Raw genomic sequence first — 13,973 nt, forward strand, 5'->3', positions numbered from 1 at the left:
TGACATTTGAAACTCTTGTGTCCAACACAATGAATGAAGTAGGGGGTTAGGGTATTATTATTTTTTATTATTATTCTGTCTTTCTCAAATACGCAGGAGTGCCGTCCAAAGCAGTGGCCAGCCAACATCATTCAGAAGAGAGACATACTGTCTTTCCAGGAGGTAAAGGAAGAGGACATTGGGAATTATACCTGCGAGATCCAGTTTGGTGGTTTTGTGGTCAGGAGGACCACTGAACTCACAATAACAGGTAAGTTTACACTTTATGCAACAAGAAAGACATTTTTTTCTTGTATGAGGACAACATTAACTGTTTATATTGAAAGAATGCATGGAGTAGCAGTGTCTGTCAGAGAAGAAATAGATAAAACATAAAGCACTCTCACACACACAACACTGAGCACTGCAGCAATGTCCTGCTGCTGTGTTAATTTGTAAGGGAAGTGGAATGCTGTGGCCTGGCCTCGATCCCTTCCTCTACCTCAGCACTTTCCCGCCAACCAAACCGTGTTGAAATATTTAAGGTTAAAGGGTAAATCCTTTCACTCCGAGGAGCCAGGACCAAGGTCAGGAGATTAACAGACCACTTATTCTCTTTCTGTTTCCCTCTGTCTCTTTGCCTCACACAGCTGGAAGTGGAGCAATAAATAAACACTTTTTTTTTAAACTGTGTGAGTGTTCTGCCAGGTCAACTGATCTATTATAGTTGATGAGAAGGTCAAATCCAGTTATTTCCCCTCCTCCCTTTTTGTCTCTCAAGCCAGTTTTGATAGTTCAGCTTCATTCTTGGGTGTGCATATTTATAAAGTAGCTTCATATATAAAGCTACTGTATATTTCATACTGTGCCACAGTAAGACTAGAGTTAGGTTATATTTTGCTCAGTGATGTTGTAAATAGTTAGCTGAGCAGTTCTTGACTTACAATTTTACATAATCATATGATAACCACCAATGTTAAATTAAGAAGAAAACTGTATTTTTAGAAAAGCTTATAACTGCCTCCATTGCAATAGTTGTCAATGAGAATGGTGTCCATAAGAATAAGAATAAGAAAAGCAAATAATAGTTAAAGTTCCATTGTGTATGCAAATAAGAATATAAACATCCTGGTTGGAATGTGAAGACCACTGTAGTTCCCTGACGCACATGACTGGCCAATAGATGTCATTAAGTCTTATACACCCAACCTTTAAATTTAGTAAAATCTGTTTTTTTTGGCGCTTTCACCTGTTTTTTTTGGCGCTTTCACCTCACTCTGTTTTCTTGTCCATTGCTTTGCAATGCTTTGTGTGTGATACAGTATTCAAAAGTCAGGTGTATGCATCAACCAGAGGTTAATCCATCGTGTGTTTGTGGGCTGAACAATTTTTCTTTGTTTGCATAGTGAACTTCTGCTTCAGTTTACAAATAGCACGTCTCCTCCAGCTGTAGACACATTGAGGTACAAAATGATGGCCTTCATAAAGCATTTGCCTCAAGTACTTACCAAAGGCTTAATACCACTATTAATAAACTAAACAATTTTGTTACAGTTACTTATTCAAATTCTGCTTATAAATCTGCTAATAAATCATAAAAGTTAAACACTGAATCTTTAAATCAATGCACCTGGACAAATGCATGCACTATTCAATTCAATAACTCACTCTGAAACTGCACTGCACTGCAGAAATAGCGTTAGAATTTGATGAGTATCTTGTTTGTATGTGTGGCTGCTCATTGTTCGTGTGTGAAATTAGGATGTAAGTGTGAGGCTAGTGTTTCCCACAGGCTGAGACATTGAATTTTGCAAGTGGGTGGCACAGCGTGAGAATGATGTTCATGCAGTGACTCATACAGTTTAGAGATGGAGAGTGTAATCCAGAATAATTTGTGTACAATTTGCAAATATCCCATAAATGCTACAACAGTCCCGCAGCACTGAAGCGGCAACAAGGGCTCCTTCACCAATTCTCCTTCTTGATGGGGTTGAGCTCATTAACTATTAGCTCACTCACTTACTACACTATGCATTATAGTATTTAGCTGTATTCTTGTGTGTCTGTTAGCCTACTAGCCTGAGCTCACTGTTCTTTATGGGGGTGATGATAAAAGATGTATTAGGGTATAAATATCAACAGTCAATATTAATGATACACAGAGGGGGAAAGAAAAAAATGCTGGTCAAGTGAAGTACTTTAAAGGTGCCATTTTCTTTTTGTATGTGCATGCTGTGTATGCAATGCGACGTATGACAGTGTACCTTAAATAAACAAAGCAAGCTTTAGGGTAAAACCAATCATGAGAACAAGTGTGAGGCAGCGAGCAAGAAGAAATTAAATAGGTCATTTTAGGTTTGTTTTTCTTTCACCATGAACCTTCTTTTGAGTTATGTTCTAATCAGTCTACCTATATAGTGTTTCTGACTCATGCTTGTGTGCAGATAGATTGCATGGCCATATAGATCCACAGAGCAGAGCTTACACAATGTCTGAGACACATGTTTTGCATTAATGGAATGTCTACCTGTCTTCAAAATGGAGGAAGGAAGCACATAGCAATGCTCTCTAGCCTTTAATGCAGCAGGTTGATGTGGGAACCCCATTATTGTTTTTCTTCTGGAAGTACACAAAACATTTCACAAGACGCATGATTCCCATATGAAAAATGAATCCTCAATGTTTCTTTGCCGGAATGTGACTGATCACATAATGTGTCCCATATTTATTAGAAACTGGCCGTTGTGTCCCATGCAGCCACCAATCCTGCATCATTGGCTTTTCTGCTTCAGCTATAAAAATATAGTGTGCTCTATTACCACAGCATTTTGCCTTATTACCGTACCAGTTGGGTACCTCCTTTTTAGACCCATAGTACCCTGCTAGAATTAGATTGGCTAATCCTCAGCCTAGGCTCATTTCCTTTAATAAACCTATGCCATCATCCCCTCAAGTGGGTGTGACATTACCCACAATTTTATCACATCCTGTTAGTACCAGCATTACTTGGATGGCGAGCATAAAGGGCCAAACTAGATCCGAGAGCTAATGTTTGAGTTTATTTGATAGGCCGAGAGGATGAAGGCGGTCATTAAGTTTAACTAATCTTAAATACAATACAATAGAAACTGGCCTTTGCTTTGACCCTGTCGTCCTGTAAACTGTGTGCACACGCCTTTTCTTCTGATGCTGCAGCACCGTGTAACAGCCTCCATTTAAAGCAGTAAAGGAGCTGCTATCTGAACTGAGGTCAGTCTTGTAATAGAGGTTAACTATGGGAATAAACACAGATTCGTCCAGATCAGGCTGATCTAGGAGCACCTTAATCAAGCACTGGTGCTCTGAGGGTTAATAGAAATGTAAAAGATACAGCAACCCCTCGGCTCATTTTATGCTCTCTTCCATTTATGCCGGAGTGGATTTAAATGTCCCTGTCTCATTCTGAGCAGGCGAACACCAGGATGTAGAGCCTGTGCTGCGATGGGGTGTGTATAGAGAATAAAAACATCATTATCAACAGATGGGAAGTCTTTGTTTTCTCTTCCCCCTTCCACAGACCTTCACCCCAACCTCCCATCTGTAAAGAGAGTGCCTTTTTGTGTACTCTTATAATTGATTCATAGCAGCAGCAGGTTCGCTTGGTTTTCCCATTACTCTAGGGGAAACAGAGCCTGGTCAGATTAATCTAAACTTGTATTTGCTTCAATTTGTCTATCAGAGATGCAAAGATGCAGTGTGTCTGCTGAAATCATTCCCCCCATAACTAATTGATACATGCCGATACAAGGGCCACTTGTTGTGTGGATGCTTGTGTGTTTATGATCTTATAAGTTATATATACCTACCAGTGTCTGGTATGATACCTGCTTTGTGATAGTACATCTGAATCATTTATAATGCATGTTTATGTTTCTCCCAGGCCTCATTCCAAGCTCTGTGATGGTAATGCTACAATACAGTATACCACCAGATAAAAGCCCTGTTCAGCTGATGTATGCAGCTCCCTCTACGTTCTGTACGAAGGAAAATATTATACAAGGAATAGCTGAAAAGGATAAAGAGAACAAGGGAGTGAAAGTGACTGATAACGGCAAAGGAGAGAGAGAGGAAAAGAGGTGGAAAGAATGAAGAAGATAGAGCAGTTGCTGCTCCTGCATCTTATCTGTATTCTTTGCCAGTGTTTCCCGGCAGAAGCAGTGTGTCCAGGACTATAAACAGACTATTATCCTAGTGTTTATCACAGTGCACATTACTGTTTGCCTCTGTCCGACTTACTGTAATGGAGTCGTTTGGTTTGATGGATGCCTCGGGCGTGGGTTTCTATCTGTTGCTCCCATTATACCTCTGTCTGCATGCACTCAGCGTAGAAATGCCTGCCTGCATGTTCAGCATAGCCTGAAAGTATGGTGATCGAGGTTATGGCCAGTGTAAATGTACCATTTGGCATAGTGAATTGGAGGTGGAGAGGGCACAAGGAAATCTAGGTTGAGGAATCGCCGGCCTTACGTTACCTATCGTCGAATATCTACAGTGAGTGGGGAGATGCGTGGGAAGCTATGCTGTATGTACCTTGGTTGAAAATGAAATTATGTGATGGTTGTGAGTGTGTGGTGTTTGCTCTTTATGCTTTATGCCCTGATCACTGTGTCAGATTGTGTTTTCAAGCCAGCATGGAAGACCTAAGATTCATCCACTGGGCTTTACAGTAACCTGATTGCCCTTGCCTCTCAGGGCTGGATTTCACACATGGATGTGTGGATGTCTGCAGTAAGCTGTGAAGACTGATTCCGAGTCAAATCTACCCTTGTTAGAACATTTTGACTGGTCCTCATAATGCTAAAGGGTTTTTTGAGGGTTAACTTGGTTTTAGGGTTATAGTTAGATTTTGGTTTAGGTCAAGGGTTAGGGTAAATTTTAGGCATTTAGTTAAGGTTAGTGTAAAAGGCTATTAGGCATTATGTGTGTGTATGTGTGTGTACCATTTTAGGACTTTTTCTGACATGTACGCTGACCTTGTCAGGGCCAATCGTCGTCATGGAGACCAAAACTTGGTTCTAATTGTCTTTGGCTTTTAAAGTTGTTAACTGACTGGCACCATGCTACCTGTCTGTGTTCATTTATTTTCACACCTCATCGAAAGCACGGAGGTCAAACAATCAGTTGCTCTTGAAAGTGCCAAAAACTCTGCTAAAAACCCAAAGCAATCAAACCCTCTCAATGGCTGTCCCCAAGTTATGCTTAACTTTTAAATTAAATCGGCACCCACTATTGAACATTTTCAATCACCTTTTTTCAATCAGGCCATCTCTTCTCTCTGGCCTTCCCCTCGCCATGAGATCTTTTTATTTGGACAGCTCTTATTGAATTTTATATCTTTACTATTTTTAAATTTTAATATTTTAGTACTTTTAAATCATGATTTACTGTATTATATGACATTGTTATACATTTTACCCTGTAACACACTTTGGTCACACTTTAGTTGTTTTAAAATGTGCTATAGAAATAAAGTTGACTTGACTTGAATAATAACGCAGAGCCTAATTTCAGAGAAACTCGTTAAATTTAGGGCTAAGGTGTGAATTGTGTTAAGGTTAAGGTTTTAACTAGTTTTGGTTAAGTTAGGGATATAATAGAATGCCCCTTATTTTCATTATACAGTGCACAACGAGATTGGAGAGCTTCTCCTTTTCAGTGCTTTTCAGTGTGTGTGTGTGTGTGTGTGTGAGAGAGAGAGAGTGTGTACGTGAGTGAGGTGTCGGTGGGTGATCCAGGACATCGTCTCATTGAAGTAAAAGCTTCCTTACAGTTATTTTGCTTCAGGGTCACCTTCAGGAGCATGAACACTTTACAACTGTATAAAATGTTACAGCCTGTGTGCACATGTGTGAGCCGGACCGTGTGATTTATTTATATATTTAATAATTTATTGTGCCGATAACTCAACTTTTACCTGGCCGGCTGGGTGTAATCTCATCACAGCGGATATAAGGCTGCACGAGAAAGACGGAGGCAGAAGCAGTCAGTGGTATTCACACCTCCTCCATGTTTTCCCCTGTCTGTCAGTCTGAACGTGGATAGATGGATGGAGCGGCAGCGATTAGCGCTGATATTATCCTGGAGTGCTCGCAGAAGACGAATGAGTGGGGTGAGATAAGTGGCGTAGGGTGGGAAAATAAGATGGCTTTGCTCTCGCCTGAAACCATCTCCATCTCTGTCTCTACGTGTATGAACCTTGCTTGAATATATCATAACCGTGCCACCTGCAATGTGGCAGCCTGTTGTGTTTCACGCTAAAGACTCAGTGACATGTCCTTGGGGAGCATATGATAAAAGTCGCACCTGAGATAAGTGTTACTCCAGCAGTTTGACTCTTACCGACTCACATGTACACACACACACACGCACACCCTTGTACACACATACAGTACATACATACCAGGAACACACAAAGAGTGGCCAGTGCGTACAGAGCCAAAGCTCAGTATGAGAGTCTCTGACATGCAGAGAGGCATATTTTAAAGCCTATCAATTTAATGAGCGGCTGAGTTACTCGTGAGACTGAAATTACCATGTTAGGGTGGAGTGAAGTGCGTCATTAGTTTAAGGTCAACCATCACTCTCATCATTAACAAATCTCTATCTTTCTCTTTCTGTATCTCACTTCCTCACCTCTAACCTCTGCACCTCGTCCCCACCTGTCCTTTCAATTTCTCAAGTGTTCTCCCTTCACTTCATCTCTATTCACCAGCTGTCCTCCATGACTCTAAGCAGGCCAGGGTTCACATTGTTTTAATTCAATTAAAATTGACATCAATCTGCATGTGACGAATGAAATTTACATCCTTCCCAATTAATCTTGCCTGACCTACGCCCACTTTAACCCCCCCAACACACACACACACACACACACACACCCTCAGTTGGTTGTTATCGTTATCTAGGCGTACAGGGCTGGTTTGAGGGCAGAAGTTAAATTAAAATTAAAATTCAATTTTATGATGTCTTTTGAAGTGAGGGCCAATAATTAAACAGAATATCCATGTGTATTTATGAAAGACATGTGATTTAAGTTCAGTGAAAAAAAAACATTAAACCAATTGGGACGAGATATTTTAATGTTGCAGTGAAATATGTCAAAAAGCGCACAACATTATATACATGCTATACAGATGACAAACAACTCAACATTTCACTTGTTTCTAACATTATAAGCACTTGCTTATAGCAGATGCCTTCTTTTTGCAAAGCCAAGAGCGCTAACCACTACACCAACCGTGTGGCCCTCAAAGGATAACACTCTTTTAATAATCTTTGCATGACATTGTGCTCTAAACATTGTCCAAAGCATATGTAATAATGCTTGCTTTTAGTTTTATAGCCAAAATTATACACTGGTGGTCTATTTAAGAAACAAACATGAATGAGGTATCAATCTTCTCATCCATGAAGAAACATGTTCTTGAATAGCTGCCTTTCATCATTAGCTGCTGGATGATTTCAAACATGCTTATTAACCCATTAGTTTGTGCAGGTTACATAAATGCCACTTCCTCCAAATGCCCCAAATTCCTTCATATGATAGAACACTTTTAGAACACAGTTTGTTCTGAGTAATCAGAAATGTCCTGCACATTGACTTAAGTAATATTGTTTCTAACATTTCCTTATTTTGGTTGAAAAAACAGTTGGTGTACTGTCCCAGAATAAAATGTTGAAACACTGCTAGCATAAGCTTACTGCTCACTGGTGCAGTGCATTCAGTTCACCGAAGAATAGAACAATGGAGGGAAAAGCCTCTGTTATCGTGTATTCTGCTGTTCTGCTGGCACAAATCACCTATGTTTGGTGCATCATTTTGTTTTCAATCCTTTGTCTCTGGTGAGGACGTATTTTTCTCCCGCTTAGTTTACTGCAGTAACTACTTTATCATGCATGTAAAAGCTGTAATTTAATGTTCTTTTTGCCGCCAATTGTTGTGCTAAGTCTAAGTATCTGCTGCTTCACCTTGAACTCTATGTCCACATATATAGAACTACATGTGTTTTTGTACATGGTTCCTATAGTTTCCGTTTAAAAAAAAAAAAAACACAGCAGTCTTTGTAGAAAAACGTATGACCTTAGTGTGACGTTTAAATTGAACAGCAGGGATGGCTTGTGGGTGTGCATGTTAACACCTTGTACTTACATTTGTGTATTTTCTCCTTTTCTCTGCCTGTCTCAATCCCTCTTTTATATGTTCACTAATGAAGTTACAATGCAGCTTTGGCCATTTTGACAATGATCACATAATGGCCTTTGTTACACTGATCCCTGTACTCCTTACCTGCAATTGAGTGGTAATTGGCCCCTTGTCTTGAATAACTTCTCCTTTCCTTCTTCATTTCTCTCTACCCCTCACTCTCTCACCTATTCTCTATAACTTAATGTCTGCATAGGTGCTGGGTCAACAGACGGAGTTTGTTCACAGTTCTGTTACAATAAGAACAGTCTTAGCTGCAGCAAATTTCTCTGACAGGATAAAAAAAAAGCTGAAGGTCAATTAGAGGGTCTTAACTAACCATCTCATTATACAGTGTCCTTAGGACAAGAACACTGTAAAAAAAAAACCTTCCTCCAATTAAAAGATAAGAAGGTGACCATTAACCACCACAGGGGATGGTGAAAGAAAACAGAGAGATTGTCACACATTTGATCTTCGCCACAAAGCAGTAATGGACACACTCTTCAGCAAACCCTGAAGTGTCCAAATTAATGAAGGGCTACAAAATGTGTGAGTAAGCATGCATGGCTTCCCTTCAGGCATGTACAGTATGTGTGTTGGTGAGGTGTGGCGAAGTGGGAGTTCGAGTTTCAATTTTACCCTTCTTTAAGCTGGAGGATGGTATTTTTTTCTCCAATCAGCAAATCACAAACCAAAACACACCACCTCAAATATCCAATGTCATCTGTCTCCCACTACCATTTTTTTCTGCACTGTTCTGTATCTCTGTGTGCTCCCACTCCTATATATATATATTATTTTTTTTACTCCCTGGAGTTATGGAGCTTCATAAGGTTGATGCGACCCTTGCCCCTTCCTTGTCACTCACTCCTCTAAGTGTGCAGTCTACGGAAGATGATTTCTCGAGTGTATGTTGTGCTCACTTATTTGTATTTGGTTATGCTATCCAGTCTCCTCAGGTGTACTGAGTAGTATACAGTGAGTGTGTCACTGTAAATCATAGTTATTATGGACCCTGGAGCATTGCCTCAGAGAATGTCAGCTCTGTCAAAATGAGTGTTTTTTTTTGTTTTTCTTTCCTTTTTTTTTTCGAAGGAAGACATTGACTTAACACCTCAACTTTCATTACCACTTTGTGTTGCAGCACAGCTGCTTCTCCTGCTCTCTCTCTCTCTCTCTCTCTCCTCTTCTGGCACCCTTGCACAGTTTGAGAGGTTGTCCAGGAAGCCAGTGTCTGCATCTACTGTTTGCTTTCTTTGTAGGTTTTTCTTCCTCAGTATGTGTGTGTGCGTGTGTGTGTGTGTGCATGTACTCAGTATTCACGCTGGGCAAGCATGCCTGCCCAGCTGTGATAAGTACAAATCAATGGTTGAGTTTGTCTGCAGACACACAAGTATAAAGTCCCGCCTCGTAAAATTTTTGCTATATGCTTTTTGTCACACCAACCTCTGTAATGCGATACCTGGACTTGCTAAACCACACCTCTCAAACAAATGATCTGGTATAAAATGGCACTGATCCCACACTACTACTACTTAACATTATTTGTATTGTTAATCATTTCTGTGAAAACCTACATCTGGTCTCGCGTTACATTAACCAGATGAAGGCTCTGATTGCCATGTTCACCATGATTGCTTTGCATTTGGTAAATATATTTTAATAGGGCTTCAACTGATGACTATTTTGATCGTTGACCATGGTCATTGATTAATGAAACAATTAATTAACTAATCGGATAATAAATGAAACAATCAATCACTCAAACTACAAAAGTAAAAAATCAGCAGCCTAGAAGTGCATCAGCCTTTTTGAAGTAATTACCAAGTTGTCCAGTGCTATGAAGGTAGCTTGGCCTTCCCTTTTTGCTCATCAAACATTTGCTCATGTGTGGACACAAACAAGTTAAACTGTCCTCCTGACTGGACAATCACGACACAAGTATTTCTGGTTTTACACCATAGATGGCAAAGTAACAAACAAATGTGCATACTCACATTTGTGCGTGTGAAAGAAGGTGGGAGGAATTCATTCTATGGTGTACGTGCATCTCTCAATTAAACACGTCTGCTGTCGAATAATCAATGCATCCCTATTCCTTGTACATTACCTGCTCCCTCCTCTCCACCTCGCGGCTCTTTTTTGCTGCCATCATATTTTTCTTTTTCACTCTTGCCTGTCACCATTCCTCTCTCCTAACTTCTTTTGTTGTCGCTCAAAAAGATAGGAGGTAGAGACAGGTAATTACTGTGGGCGAGGGCTGTTTCCCTGTCCTCTCATTTTCTTTATATTCTCTCTCACAAACCACATTACCTTTCTCTCTCTCTCTCTCTCTCTCTCCCCATATTTCTCTCTCTCCCTCAAGCTGTCTCTGGAGTTATTTTTAAATCCCTCTAATTACCCATTTTAGAGACTGTTGTGAAACTACCAGGTATTGGATTTTCAAGACAAAATATAGAAAATACTGTATACATTTGTCTGTCTCCAAAATTGATTTCACTTCAGTGCCTGTATGGTTGTGAGTCCCAGTGTGGCGCAGTGTGAGGGTTGGGTCGACTCCTGCAGTTGTTGTTTAGCGGTGCAGTGGAGCAGGCTTTATGCTGATTAACTGCATCACATCTGATGGATTCCCAGCGACCTCTTCACCCTTCAATATAGCTCTGGTAGCCTTTCATGGGAAAAAGGCTTCCCTTTTTAATTAGACAGGAATGGGAAATCTATTACTGAATGCAGAGACAGCTCAGCATTTAATGTGGGATTGCTGATTTCTGTTAGTGTTGAAATAACTACAGTCATATACCCTGCCATTACTGTATTCATAACAAGCCCCCCCACGCACATACGCACACACAATAAATAAATAAAAATCTAAGTATGTGATGGATTTGTTTTGAGAAACATGACTCAGTTGATAGCGACGGCAGTGTCTTTTATTACAGAACGGTTTTGCTCCATCAGTGTCAGCCTTTTTAACAGCATTGAAAAAGCACAGGTGTCATTAATATCATTAAAGGTGGCTTTGTTCTATTCAAGTGTCAAAGTAAGTCATGACAGTGTGACAGTTATTTGGCATGAACAATTGTGGGGCCTTGAATCTTGGTGGAATGCAGCCATGATTAAGCTTTTGTTGCTGTGGCATGTCAAAAGGCCCATGGCAACACTGCACCAAGGTACTTTTGGTTCTCCACATATGATTTTAGTCTTTTAAAAATGTATAACATTGGGAGCTAGTTGCAAACAGGAACCCCACTCTCACAGAATGTATAGAAAAAGCATCACATCTAATAGAAATACTGACAACTTAAAAATGCACAGTAACCACAACATTTACAATATTAGTGGGAGACAGACGACAGCAAACATTGAACAAGGGTATTGTAGTTTAGTAGTTACAGTAAAGCCGGTTAACAGCAACGTCGGCTCATTTGAAATGATTGTTACTTTAGTGTAAGGAATATTAGCCAGGACAATTTTTTTTTATTTTGGGAATGTTTTCATGAACTAATTCCATACTCTCTAAATATACTGTATGAACTTAACATCTACCGACATTTTTTGATCATAATTTTCATGGGCTCCGGCATTTTTGAAAATGGTGTGTTCCATTTTGAGAGACATAAATTGTTGTATTTGGGCAGTTCATAGCCAAGAGGAAGGGAATTGAGCTTGTAACAGGAGGGTTGCTTGTTGGAATCCCTGCCAGGACAAGGGCTGCTGTACCCTTGAGCAAGGTACCCAGTCTCTATTGCTTATTGTTAATTGGACACTCTAATTTGACCACAGCCACAGGGGGGCACATGCACTAGTAACGGTCCCTTGCCTGGATAGAGGTTGGTTCAGGAAGGGAATCCGGCTTTGACAAAACAAATCAAATATGCAGATCATCCCCTTTGGCAACCCTTAGAAAGGAAGAGGCTGGAAGACACTATACAAAGCAATAACTTGTTGTATTTGGTCTTTTGATGGTAATAATAAACATAATAAGTGACAGCCATATATTTTGATTGGAGTGTCACAAACACACTTGTGCCCATGGAGAGTCTTCTGCAGTGCATGTTGTGTAAGAGCATCTATGTCACAACACTCTCCATGATCCAGCCCAGCTTCCAGCTTTCGTCTTTAATACTTTCAGTGTAAAAGAAATCTGTTCAATTTTTAATGTCGGGGCTGAACTTCCACTGGGTAATGTTTGTGGAATGATTAATTAAACGAGTCTTGCTTGTAGAGATGGTATCTGCTTAACATTTAGCTGTGGTTCATACATGGATGGCCTTATTCTTTGAAAAGGGCACACTTTTTTTGTTTGCCTTGGATTGGTCTGTATTTGTTTCCCACAATGTACATTGACGAATTCACGAAGCAGATGCAGACAAATAGTCTCACTAAAGGCTTTGCTTCGCGATTCTGAACAGTCTTTCACGCGCCTTCGTCTCCTGGCATCTGGGGCGTCTCCCTGGGATAGCATGTTACATAATTAGCACCAAATTAACACTCAATTAGGCAACCCGTGTTGAGAGAGTGGGGACACACATCTTCGGAGGTTTCAGAAATCACATCAGAGCCTCATTCACAACGTGGCCTACTGAGAACGTTTTGTAAGTCACTTCCATATTGATTTATACCAAATGGCTTTGTCCACAATGTTTTATGTCTGCAATATATGAAAACAGTTCAAACATAATGTCAGCTTGGCTTTAATGTTCAGCAAACCCCTGAGGGGAATAAAGATCAGCACTGATGTGATCTGCTTTCTGTCATTTCAGCAAAATACATTGATTCATAAATGGGGCCACCACAATGCTGTGGGATTTGTGATACTTGTGAGAATATAAATGCTGTTTTGATAAAGTTCAACTTGATTATTATTATTTATTTTTTTGTAGTATCCAGATGTTAGTTATGATTTTAATGGAAGAAAATGTATTTTTCATTTTGGCTTTTTTGTCTGGAAGCTAAAATGAAACCGTTTCCTTTTAAGTGTAAGTTTTGCTTGCAGTCCAATATCTAATGCTGTAGGAAACACAAAAGAATACAAACGTAAGTACAAATTCAACCAGCGTGGCTAGCAGTTCCTTGTTGTCCCAAATGATTCCTTCATTATTCAGCTCTGCAGAGATAAGCCACCAATATTTCCAAAGCTTTTTTTTGTTTGTTTATCAAGCCATACACAAGCGCAGACGCAAATACACAATACCTGCTTATACTGTACTGAAAAGACTGATTATTTCTTTCCTTCAGTTTCACAGCTTCTATCTTCAGCTCCTCTCTGTGGTGTAAACTCAAAAGCTTCTACAATTCCCTTCTTCTTTTGTCACGCCATATGGCTCTTATGCACACACACACACACACACACACTCACACACACACACACTCACACAGAGACACACGTTCGACGTGCATGACTTGAGGGGACAATGTATTGACTTACATTCATTTCCGGGAGACTTACTCTAACTATAATTACTACTTGCCTAATCCTGACCCTGACCCTGATCCTAACCCTAACCTTACCCTAACATCAACCTAACCTGAAAACATATCTTCACTTTAAAATGTAGTCATTTATATGGGGGACTTGCACACATACGCACACACATGCACTCCAATATCTCATTCTCACAAGTCATTCATCTTCTCGCGGTTTATTTCATTAACTGCGCCAAAACTCATTATTCCAGCATTCTGTTCTTTTGCATTCAAACATACCAGCTAACATGCATGACAAATATTTCTCCCTCTCTTCTTCGCCCTTCCTCCTTCACTTGCCTCC

At 40.0% G+C, this 13,973-nt stretch overlaps 1 protein-coding gene across 4 annotated transcripts in view; it reads left to right on the forward strand.

The window, feature by feature from the left end:
• il1rapl1a (interleukin 1 receptor accessory protein-like 1a) overlaps positions 1-13,973 on the forward strand; it is a 174,166-nt gene that overhangs the window by 81,604 nt on the left and 78,589 nt on the right. For all 4 annotated transcript variants that reach the window (XM_044019149.1, XM_044019151.1, XM_044019150.1 and 1 more), the window contains exon 5: positions 97-250. In XM_044019149.1, coding sequence (XP_043875084.1) covers positions 97-250 — 154 coding nt within the window. The remainder of the gene's footprint in view (positions 1-96; positions 251-13,973) is intronic.

Source organism: Solea senegalensis, linkage group LG2 (genome assembly GCF_019176455.1).
Source record: "Solea senegalensis isolate Sse05_10M linkage group LG2, IFAPA_SoseM_1, whole genome shotgun sequence".
Lineage (NCBI taxonomy): Eukaryota > Metazoa > Chordata > Actinopteri > Pleuronectiformes > Soleidae > Solea > Solea senegalensis.